A 12,336-nucleotide genomic window follows, 5' to 3' on the forward strand; every position below is an offset into this window, starting at 1 on the left:
ATTGTTGATGTAAATAGTAAAAAGAACCCTACCCAGTATTAGTATAGTGTTCCTGATAAAGAGCAAAGGGAGGCCCTACCCAGTATTAATATAGTGTTCCTAATAAAGGGAGGCCCTACCCAGTATTAGTATAGTGTTCCTAATAAAGGGAGACCCTACCCAGTATTAGTATAGTGTTCCTAATAAAGGGAGACCCTACCCAGTATTAGTATAGTGTTCCTAATAAAGTGTTGGGTGAGTGTATGAGTCCGTACCTCTCTCAGTATCTCTAGCTGCATGTGTCTAGGCACGCTGGGCAGGACAGGTCTAACCACGTCACTGGTGAGCTGTAGGCCATCTCTCATATACTCTTCCACACCCTGGCTGTCCCGCTCCCCACCAAGCAGCAGCCCATAGAGGACCTGCCGTATGGGCTGAGAGGTGAGGTGGCTGCTGGGCTGGGCGTAGTCCTCCACCTGGCCACTCAGAATGATCCTCCTCAGCACCAGCACGTAGATGATGGCGGAGGGGAGTCTCCCCTCCATTAGAGGCAGGAGGGTCCAGCTGGGCAGGACACGTAAGGGAGACCAACTCCAGTTGGGGAGATCTTCTCATCAAAATATCTGGCAAATGAGCTGGGAGGAATCTCACAGTAAACACTGATGCGGTTGACCAGGTTGACCAGGTCACATTCAAGGAGTTTCAGTGCATCCAGAGCGGCTTGCTTTGTCTGAAACCGGGATAGCCAACCTATTATGCCAGCCAGGCGGAGAATTTTCCATGTGCAATTGGGTGACCGAGTAATTGAGTGATGAGCCCAGCGGTTCAACACTCCTTTGTCACGTGACTTCACATAGTCGTTTGCGACTATGCTGGCGAAAACGGGGATGAGTTGCCTCTCGATGTTGAAATGCTGACAGAACTTACTCACAGTGTTGCGTTGGGAGTTTATGTTCCCATGTGAGGTTTCGCTATTGACAGGCTTCTGCCACTTAAAATGGCAGTAGGGAAGGCAACCCGCTTGAATGTCATAGATGTAGAAGTCACTGTCATTGGACAGTACAGGACAGCCCCACTGATTGGCTAAGGAAGTGACATCAGGGTCCGCCTCGCCGAAGCACTGAGCAAATGGAATCTTCAGGCTGACAAGGGACTGTATGAAGACATCTTTGGTGAGGGGGGGGGGTAAGACACCTTTCGGCTCAGACCCCTTTGACATGTCATGTGCCCTTGAGATCTTCTCTTGTGCTCGAACCTTTATGATGTCAATCTTCCAGTCGGTGTAGTCAGCACCTCCATCCAGAACCACAAAAGGCTCGATATCACAGTCCCTCAGAGCCTGGAAGAACCGGCTGATCACGTCCTGAAACCCATCATACTCTCCACCACAGCTCTGGTCCAACTTTGACAGGTGATAAAGGAGCCTGATGCTGTTTCACTTTACAGAAAAAGGGGCAGAAATCTGTTTCACTTTACACTGAGCACAGAGGGATCACAGCCAACTGTCCCATCGGGGGAAGGGATCTCAAGGAAGGGGGGCAGAATTGCTCCCCCTTCATACATACCTAATGTCATTGACCTGTACAGGCAGTCAAAGCAGAGAACAACCAACAAAACAACAGCACATTTGTCTGCTAAGTATTGGCACAGTCAGAATGTGGACCACACCTGATACCGAGTGCAACATGTAAATGGGGAGAAGTTGATGCTATTGGTTAGTGAAGCTCAGCCAATCCTGCAGCTGTGTTCCCTCCCTGTTTTGTCATTACAATGTGCACTATGTGCCAGAGGTCAAAGGTCAGTATCACAACAACCATTGATAACACAAACATTGTCTCTTGGGTGACCTCTCGATCACTTACACCGTTTGTATGAAACTGGAGTTCACATGCCACCACAATAACATACATGAGCACAACAGTAGCATTTTCAGCAAAACAGTTAGTCATTTCTCACTGCTTTTTACACAAAATGCAAATTTTGTTGAACAAGTTTTTGCAAAACAGTTAACACAACTCTGCATACAGTAATACACACACCTACTGAGTAATTCCTTACAGCATATAGCTATTTCTCCCATGATAATTAATCTCTACTCCATGCATGTGAACTCATAAATGTGATTTATATATATAGTAATCATTAATATTATCTGTAACAGAAGCAGTACTGCTGTACAATAAATGATAGAGTGTACAAAGTGTTTCTGCTGAGTAAAAGTCTTACTGTGATTTGTTCATCCTTGTTTTCAATTGAAGGCCAATCTGCACAATGCATAGTGATGGTTATAGTTACTATTTAGTGTTTCATTATTTAATGAATGACGGAAATCATTTTTCATTCGCACCGTAACTCAACCACCATCACTCAACCTGTGTGTATGTGTGTGTGTTTGTATGCATACGTGTGTGTGCGTGCGCGCATGTGTATATGTATGTGTGTGTGTGTGTGTGTGTGTGTGTGTGTGTGTGTGTGTGTGTGTGTGTGTGTATGCGTGTGTATATGTGTATATGTATGCATGTGCGTGTGTATATGTATGTGTGTGTGTGTGTGTGTGTGTGTGTGTGTGTGTGTGTGTGTGTGTATGTGCGTGGGCGGGCGGGCCTGAGAGTTGGCTTGGCTGCGTCATAAAACATTATATCACAGCAGATTATGTTTCCTCATAAGTGACAAGGTTTTGCTTTCACTTCTCATACTCTAGTAGTTGGGGATGACTGGATGAACAAGGTTTTACACACCGCCCTGGCTCTCTCTGTCTTGATCTGATCACCAATCCAGGAGCCTCTATTCTATCTATTTGAACACGTATCGTCTTTGCCGAGATCAGAGATCAGGAGACAGGAAAGCAGGACCATGTTAAAAGCTGCTTATCTCTTGGTGGCTCTGGTACTGCTAGCTGGTAAGTACTGTAGTCTACACCCTGCTGATCTGACCATTCATTCATTTATTAGATGCTCAGGTACTAGATGTTCAGGATGTTCAGGTACTATGACTAATACTATAATTAATGCTAATACTAATACTGTTCTCATACAGAGTGGTATATTAGAAGAGTAGCAACAATGGCAGACGTTATGGAGACTCAAACAGTTCCTTCACCTTAACCTATGGAGCAAGTTGCCAGGCAACCGTTTGCTAGCCTAGGGAGCCAGTGTGAGAAGTATTGCTGAATAAATGCTGTCATTTCAACTGCGAAACTTCTTAGCGAGACTAACAGTTGTATGGTTAAACCAATTCAAGAGAGAAATTTTCCAAATTAGTTTTATTGTTTTACTTGAGAGCAACCATGACCTTTTTCGTCCGCCATTTCCCCCCGTCTATTATAATAAATAATAATAATTATAATAAATAATAATAAAAAAGTAAATATTGGGTGAATCAGGAAGGAATGGTTTAACTATTTGAAGCCTCCGGTCATTTTATTAGCGCCAGTCTTCTAAACTACCACTCTGTACTCATGTCACATACGATCCAAGCTGGCTCTAATGAACGACAACCATCTCAACTCATTTCATAGACTACCTGTCGCTGTTTCTGAGCTGTTTTGTTTCTCGACACAGAGGTGGTCATTGAATGCTCCGGCGGTGTCTTCCCTGTCAACGAGGTGTCAGGTACGATCAAGCTGAATCACGGAACTCAGCTTGTCCGTGTCAGTCTCGTCCTGCGTGACTTGGCTCTGATCCACGCGTCTCCCAGCAGCCATTTTCCGTGACTGTGTCAATGAGGCCAGCAAGGGGCCAGCAATTGTTGTACTTTATACAATCTAACCTAAACAGCTCACATACAGCATTCGTTTTTTGTTTTTGTTTTTTTTGTTTTATAAATATGAATGATGTTGCAGGTAACCTACGTGTGTATCTGTCGGGAACTAAATTCCAAAACGATTGACATTATTCACACAGCAAATCTTATTCCTGATGCAAATCTTACAGATTGTATGAAAAGAGGTCTTGCAAGAGCCCAGAAGAAGAAATGTGGATTTCTTGATGAAGGTATGATGGTGTCAGAATGTTGTTAGTATAGTGTTCTTGAGAGGGAGATAGTTACACCACCAAATCACGACAGAGACTGCCAGTGACATTTGATTGATCTATCACAGCCAGATCGTCACCAGCAGCCATTTAGACGGTGCTTTCCAGCTATCAAACTATACTCTTAATGTCATCTTTCATAAGAGCCCATAAGGATGTAGGCTGCCAACCAGGGGAAGCTGGTGGAGATAGAAATCAGAGGACAGGCTCACTGTAATGCATGGTACGGAATGAGGAATGGTATCAAACACACGTGTGTCATTTGTATGTTATGGTCATTTAAACTTCAGGCAGGGAGCCATACGGAGGGGAGCCATCCAGTTACGCCAAGCATAAATGTATTTAACCATTCTCATTAAGTCAATGCTTAAACCGACGTGAATGTCCTGACTGAACTGTTGTGTCCCCAGCGTGTGAGGACGGTCGCTATAGAGACGCTGTTCTACCATGTGTCCTGCTGGGGTATGACCTCATCTACCAAGACTCCAGTAAGTTCAAAGGTCACTCTGTCTGCTTTGGTTGTTGTTGTTGTTCTAGTACACAGCCTGGACGTCCTGCGGTGGTAGGTGTATTCATTAGGGAACACTTAGAGAAGATAATACATCGGTGGAGGCTGATGGAGGTAGAAATCAGAGGACGGGCTCAATGTAATGCATGGAACGGAATAAGGAATGGTATCAAAACACACGTGTGTTGTTTGATACCATTCCTCATTCCGTTCCGTGCATTACAATGAGCCCGTCCTCCGATTTCTACCTCCACCAGCCTCCCCTGACAATGTAGGCAACCAGGGTTCCCTCTGCCATCCATCTACAGATGCCTTATACAATTCACAATCCCATGTCATTACCCATGTCAGACCTCACCTCACCTCAACCGGACACCATCCAGTAGAACTACAAAATGGATGACTTTCAATAATATAAAATGACTTTCAATAATAATTCAATCCTTTGTGATCTGTCATTTCTCCCTAACATGCTTTTTGCTAACTGTCTCTTTCTATGCAGCTTACCACCTGAACAGCGACTTCAGTGTCTACGGTAGGTGCAGGGGAGGCTGGCGGAGGTAGAAATCAGTGGACGGACTCATTGTGATGCAGGGAATGGAGCGTGGGAGTGGTATCAAACTGGTGTGTGTATTCCTCTTGGGTCTGAAGGTGTGCTGTTGTGTTGCAGGGGCGGCCCACTGTGCCATAGAGAAGTGTTCAGATGTGTGGAGTACACCTAAAGGGACCTTGGAAGCAGGGAACCAGTTCCAGATCCTGAAAGGTAAGGCTTTATCCCCTGTAGTCATTTTGTTTCTTTACGATCAACTTTTGCTTTATTCATTTGAATGACTAACCCCTGGTTTGCTTTATTCATTCATGATACCACATTTTTATTGGTATATATATATATATACAGAAAGTCTGCAATGTATGGGATGTCGTTATAAACGTAGTGAATTTTATTTGTGTAGTAGGCTACCATTCTTACAGCAGTCAGAGACAAAAGTGCTCTTTTAATGCCATATGAATAAATGGATGGATGATGGATGGAATTAGAACGCGTGTGAGGAATCACGTGTGGTTGTGTCCACAGGTTTCGCAGAGTCGTGGTACTCCTGTCTCCAAGCCATGCAGGATTGTGTGACGTCCGGGGCGGAGAAGGATGAACTCTGAGCTGGACGAGTCACATGTTGAAGCAGCGTTTACTACTTGCTTCCGTTTGTGGCCGCTAGATGGCAGTGTTGACCTGTGTGTGTGTGTGTGTGTGTGTGTGTGTGTGTGTGTGTGTGTGTGTGTGTGTGTGTGTGTGTGTGTGTGTGTGTGTGTGTGTGTTGAATCAGCGCGGCTTCCTCGTCTCAGAACTACACTACAGAAGAGAACATCATCAGTTGGTGAATTTGTCAGAAACACAACGGCTGTAGAAAGACTACTTTCCTGTGCTGTGATGCAGTCCAACAGCTTTCTCAAAGCTCCTGTGACTGAATAGACAGAACCAAACAACAAACAAACAAACAATGTTCAACCAATGTCATGTTTCATAATTACAACAAAACCGTAGGCGTTTTAATAGCGTTCTAAACAATCTGCGTCTACGTGCTCATTTTGGGGTCTTAGGTTTGAGTCATTGTTAGGTACTTTATTGTGACAAAACGTTTTTGTAAACAACAATACACAAAATTAAATTTGATTGATTGAAAAAAGTTTTTTTGTTTGTGGTTGGAACTATAGTATAATTCTCTTGACACTGTTGAATGGTGAAATAAAGAATTTTTTTATTTTTATTTCAGGCAATTAAATAATAAAATATGACCATTAATCATACATCAAGTCACACATCTTAGACCTGCTTGATTAAACAACTTGATAATAGTGTGTAAATCCTAAAATAATAAACTAGACACATTATCACACTACACAAGCTACACCCTAACATGGATTCAACGGCAATTATTACACAGAATTTGAATTATATTTATATTCATTATTATCAGTCTGTCAATCGACAGGGTGGTTAGTGTCTGGTGTGAGCAGATCACTATGGGAGGTCCGTGATTCTGATCCAGGGTGACAGCAGCTAAGTACACCCGGTGGACTGTGGGGTAGCAGGAGTCGGGCTTGGCCCCCTGCTGTGATGGTGTTCAGGGGTTAAATGGATTTCTCAGATGTCGGAATGAGGCTTGTGACCGCGCTCAGCGGGGGAGCTGTGATATTTTGAGCCCGGGAGCAGACAGCTTAGACCCGGTCTTCTGATGGAGGAGAGCAGGGTGTACTATAATACCACTCAGGGTTAGGGAACGCTCGAGGCTTGAGTTGTTCTTCAGGGGGAAAGACGGGATTTGTTAGAAGTACTGTATATTGCACGTAAAAGCCACAGGTCATTCGTTACTTTGGGTAAAGTGATCTTGGCCCACACGAACACACACAAACAATCCTCAAAATAACTGATAATATATTGATTTTAGCGTTATTTGCATTTTTTTTTGCGTAAGATTTGCATTTTTTTTTAGATAAATAGTGGATAGAATGGTCTTCAATCTCTCAACGGTTTCTTGACGCCGTTGATAATGTGTGAAGCCATCTTTGACCACTAGAGGGCAGCAGTCGCCTGCAAACTTGACAGCACTTTCACTTCAACAAATATGACAATTAAACAGTGAAAATGCCTGTGACTTTGGCTGAAATTATTTGTCAAACTAAAAAACTATAAATTCGAATTTGGATGTATCATATACTTTGGTTGCCATTTTGACACTGACACGGTGAGGTTGCCTTTTTCTTAATCCGTAGTAGAGGTATAGGCTACATTGGAATAAGGTGGAATAATCATAACTGTTACTCCATTGCGTTCGTATCGCAACTAATATGCAGCAATAATTGTAAACGAATTTGTATATATAATATATATATATATATATATATATATATAATATATAATATAATATATATATATATAATGTATATAATAATTCCTATATAACAATAACTCCTATATAATAATACAATAACTCCTATATAATAAATATGCTACACGAGTGGTCATTTGTTTGTGTTCTTGCAGCACATTTGGGCCCAGACGTAAAACCATCGAGAACATGATGGAGTTATGGCGACAAATAGCCCGCATGTATCTGAAGTACAACACATTGGTTATTCAAAAGGTGCCTTCTCCTAAATAGTTTTGTCATCTTTGTGAGGACGGGTTGTTGTCGGTGAGACACGGACGGTGGTCGGAGTTTCGGGGGTTTCTCCCGGTCCGTGCATTCCTGTCCCGCACAGCCTAGTCGTGACGTTTAGATGTTCATTCTGTCCACGGCATATAGTCATGCATTTCCCCTGAGAGTCGCCGGTGCATTTGCCATTCACCGACTTCTACGTGGAAGTTAAGTTAGATGATTCGATTCCTAACTTTTCAACACACAAGATCACACACGGATTTACACGGGATTTCACCTCCTTTGAATAGAGTATTCGTTTTTATTGAGCTTGATGTTACGGTTGGAGTTATTTGAAATTACATGATTGTACTAAATGAGGCCACATTAAATGATTGTCATCGTTATTAATACTATTATTATTGTTATTATTTGTATTACCTTGTAATAATGAATTCGCTTAAATAGCCAACTTCTCTATTAGCCATTAATAATAGCGTTATAACCAGTGAAACATTAATAACACGTAGCTGTAGAATATCATCTAAAATGCAAATATGCTAATATAGGCTATACAACATTATTTGGAGAGCTACTTAATCGTGTCATTGAATTGATTTATTGGAGAAATATTTTCCTTTGCAGCCAGACGTTTGGTATTCCCTTGGGAACACTTCCGGTCTTCTAAGTTAGAGAGGGTAAAGTTTGATAAATATTTAATTAGGGTTGGGTTTAGAAGATTGCTAATTAACGAAATTTTAGTCTGTGTCCCGCTATGAGCGTAATACGGCATCAGAATATGGCTTAAATTGAATGTCAAATAATGTGGAAAAATGTGACAAGAATTACATTTTCGGGTGATTCTGGCAATTCTTGTAATTACGGACATATGATTATGATTATTATGATTATTGTTATTATCATTATAATTATTATTATTTCCAGTAATTGCTGCAAATGATTGCAATAACTGGTAATGGTTTCCCTTGCCATTAGCTTGCTCTCTCAAATCTCAGATCTCGGTGTCTATAATGAATGAATGAAACCTTTATCACCCAAAGGGGGATTTGTCTAATCAGAATTTGTAATCAGAATGATCACATGATTTAGTTAAATTCATGCGAACAGCCTTTGGTCCTGTATTACAACACATCAGTGAAAACATAAGAAGGAAAGGTGAGACTGCAGTAATGTTCATCTGATAACCAAGCCCTCTTAAACAACTGTGTGTGTGTGTGTGTGTGTGTGTGTGTGTGTGTGTATGTGTGTGTGTGTGTGTGTGTGTGTGTGTGTGTGTGTGTGTGTGTGTGTGTGTGTGTGTGTGCGTGCTTGCGCGCATCTGTATGCATTTCTTGACTTATCCGTGGACCTTTAAGTGATGATTGAGTTTATTGCTCTTCATGATCAATAACACGACCGCGCGACCACCCAATGACCGACAACAATAAGACAGTGTCACTGTTCATCTCAAGGCAATGGAAGATACATCCCGTGACCTGGAGAGTAGCAATATCAATACTCTGCTATCACTCGTAGTGGTTGGGCACTCAAAGAAAAACTGCACAATATCAATAACTTTCAATGTCGCTTTCAACTTTCTCTGTGCCTGACTTCTAGACCCTTCATATATATATATATATATATATATATATATATATATATATATATATATATATATATATATGTATATGTATATGATTAATATCCTGACCAGGGGAGGCTGGTTGAGGTAGAAATCGGAGGACGGGCTCATCGTAATGCATGGAACGGTATAAGGAACATAACGTGTTTCAACTTTCGAGTCAGAATCACACCGTTATGAGCCGATGCTAAGAGTAGGCCGTAAACAGCCAAATCAGTGTGTGAAGGAATACTACCACACACACACACACACACACACACACACACACACACACACACACACACTCCGCGAGCCGGTCCTGTGTGGGTAAACACGCGGAAACCTTTTTGCGGCGAATTCGAAAAAATGACGCAACCGATGACTTCCTCCAATCAGAGGCCGGAACCGCGACTGACATTTAAACGTGTTTTTCCTTATAAGGACTAGTCCCCGCCCACGCCAGGTCCAGGCTAGTCCCCCCCGGGACCACTGGAGCTTCGAACCCGGGAGAAGGTGCTCTCCGCTGGGACAGAGAGAGCATAAAGAGACGGGGAGGGAGGGAGGGAATGAGATTTCTTGCTACCCAATCCCCCTTTTCCCCAGGGAGAGAAAGCCTTCCATGGTCCGTCCCTCCCTCTTGTTTGGTAATCACTTCATTTTACTCCTTTTTGAAGCGGTCGCTTGTTTTATCCTACTTTTCGGTTCACAATCCCGTCTGTGCTCCTCTTCCCTCTGATCCGTCGCGGCGTCTCCGCTCGCCTTCCTCTCGACCAGAAGGTCTCCTAGATCCCGGTTGATTCGGCTCCTTTGAGATGCTTAACTGTTCTATCGCTCGCATTATCGCCACCCTCCTTTAACTTGAGAGACGCGGCTAAGCCTGAGCGAACTGAACCGGGGTTGGAATCTAAAAGAAAGCAACGAAAACCCAGAGGGATACGGTCGGAGGCGCGCTCGTCTTTTTGGATAAGGACCTCCGTTACCGCGTGTCTCCCCGCGTCGTCGCTTTGGGGAAGATTGTTCCCGTTTCAGTTCTCGTGCTACGTCCGTTAATCCAGGTGGCCTTGCCGTTTGACCGAGCGAGCGGGAGGATTATTTAGAGTTTGTTTAGGTTTGGTGAACAGAGAGGGATCCCAGAAGACTAGTTTCATGTTCTCGATCCAGGACACTCTCCCTCGGGGAGCTCTGACCATGAAAGAGGAGCCGCTCACCAGCGGGATGACACCCGTCCGCTCGTGGATGCAGAGCGCGGGGATATTGGACGCGAACACGGCGGCACAAAGGTAAACACTCCGCCCGGTATGCAGAGATGTGATAACCGCTGGACGGGACCGAGAAAATACTCTCGATTTGGTCAGGAGAATAACCCTTCACGGGAACAAGCCTCTATTAAATTGGGGATGATTGAAATGGAAGATTCAGCCGTTACACGCCCTAAGCAGAGGCTGCAGCAGGCTATCACGCATTAAGTCAATACTTTAGACTTTGTAAACAGTTCGCAAGTGAAGATAGTCTCACACACATCATGATCAATGGGGCATTGCGTACGGTCCATGGTCTCTGCATCAGTTTATCTCCCACGCCGTGGCAGTTGAGGCTAAATCTATCGGATCAGAATTGATATCTGTAGCGTATTTCCATTTCCTCTCCCCTTCTCCTCGGATAACAGATAACCGTTTGACCCTGTTTCCCTTCAGGCAGGTTGACAGTCACAAGGTGCAGGCATGAGTTCAGAATATATTTTAGACTCTCTATGCCACTCCGCTGATAAGCAAATAACCCCAACCTTACTATGTGCATGCACCAATGGGTCTATATTATTTCGCAATAGCAGATTGGTTGAAAGGAAAAAAAATAAAGTTTTTTTTTATTTATTTCATAACATATAAGATGTATAAGTGATAAGGATAAAACATAAATAAGAGTAGTCCTCGGCTGTCTGGCATCTGTCCCAGTCTTATCAACAATTCTGAAGTTGGTTTGTTTGCGCGGGCTTGACAGAACCGCTTGCAGCTGCAATCTTGAAACCTATAAAATGTCCAAATTACTTTATTAGTAAATCTTTATTAATGGCAACAAATTACATACACACTACCGGGGGACATAAGTACGTTTATAGTGATCACCGTGTATAAGAGATGCAATACGATTATAAACACATTTACAAACTAAATGACTGCTCATATAAGACATATCTAAGACATACTGGTAGTGCAGTAATTGTTGAAACATGTATTGATTTACTGAGGCTATTTACGGTATCCAGATGTAGGCCGATCAATCGCATATGGAAACGCTTAGGAAACACTAAGTTATGGGCGTGAGGATGGATAGCGTGTTAACAGGTTCACCGTAACTGTCACACACACCGCGATAATTTACTTTTAGAAATATTGTTCTGAGTTTATTAGAATGTTTGGTTTGATAAATCGATGTTGGAAAGATGAAATATGATTCATTTTATTTGAGTCTTACTCATACAATTTTAAGCTTGCCTGAATTTAATTCAAGTTATGTCAAACTGATTAAATCGTGAAGTATTATCCTATTTAGCCGAAGGTTGTCTTTTAGAGTTTGGTTATTGATAACACATAATTGTGTAGAGAATATTGAGATGAGTGAGTGACGGGAATTGATTGGATTCAAAGTGTGTCTGGAACTGGAATATAGTTGATCGGTTGAACGCCCAGATTTTCTTTGTAATTCTGCTACAATTCTAAATTACTATAAAATGACTTTGACGTGTTTTAGTTTCTGTTAGAAAATAATTTGGACCCTAAATTTGCCACACAAGGGAAAAAGGCAATGGCCAATACAAACATGGCCAATTTATTTATGAATTAAGATAAAAAAATAAATAAAAAAAACCCCAATAAAGATAAGAATAAATTATCATCCGTGGTCATAGCTGTCTGAATTGTGTGATGCTGATTAAAATCTCGTACAACATGAAAATGTGACAAATTACCAATAAATGTAACAAATTGTTTAAGACATAACACGAATCAGCATGCGTCGTCATGCATGTCCCGTTAGAAGAGAAGACAGACAGGGTCAGAAGAGCCG

The 12,336-nt window shown here is 42.3% G+C and overlaps 2 protein-coding genes across 4 annotated transcripts in view; both read left to right on the top strand.

The window, feature by feature from the left end:
* The first annotated feature begins 2,688 nt into the window (after positions 1 to 2,688).
* Positions 2,689 to 6,281, top strand: LOC310816456 (uncharacterized protein). 3 transcript variants are annotated; one of them, XM_083686664.1, is made up of 7 exons: positions 2,689 to 2,878; positions 3,540 to 3,590; positions 3,912 to 3,971; positions 4,421 to 4,498; positions 5,021 to 5,053; positions 5,189 to 5,281; positions 5,594 to 6,281. In XM_083686664.1, exons 1-7 carry the CDS (start codon positions 2,833 to 2,835, stop codon positions 5,671 to 5,673), a joined length of 441 nt encoding a protein of 146 aa, XP_083542790.1. In that variant the 5' UTR covers positions 2,689 to 2,832; the 3' UTR covers positions 5,674 to 6,281. The 3 variants fall into 3 exon arrangements, with proteins under 3 accessions (XP_083542790.1, XP_083542788.1, XP_083542789.1); XM_083686663.1 differs by having other exon boundaries at positions 2,802 to 2,878; positions 3,540 to 3,971; XM_083686662.1 differs by having other exon boundaries at positions 2,740 to 3,971.
* A 4,138-nt stretch (positions 6,282 to 10,419) lies between these two features.
* LOC310815669 (transcription factor COE3) overlaps positions 10,420 to 12,336 on the top strand; it is a gene marked incomplete at both ends in the record, with an annotated part of 27,164 nt that continues 25,247 nt past the window's right edge. Inside the window, one exon of the mRNA XM_083685546.1 lies at positions 10,420 to 10,553. Coding sequence (XP_083541672.1) covers positions 10,420 to 10,553 — 134 coding nt within the window. The remainder of the gene's footprint in view (positions 10,554 to 12,336) is intronic.

Source organism: Argentina silus (genome assembly GCF_951799395.1).
Source record: "Argentina silus genome assembly, chromosome: 15".
In the NCBI taxonomy this organism is placed as follows: Eukaryota; Metazoa; Chordata; class Actinopteri; order Argentiniformes; family Argentinidae; genus Argentina; species Argentina silus.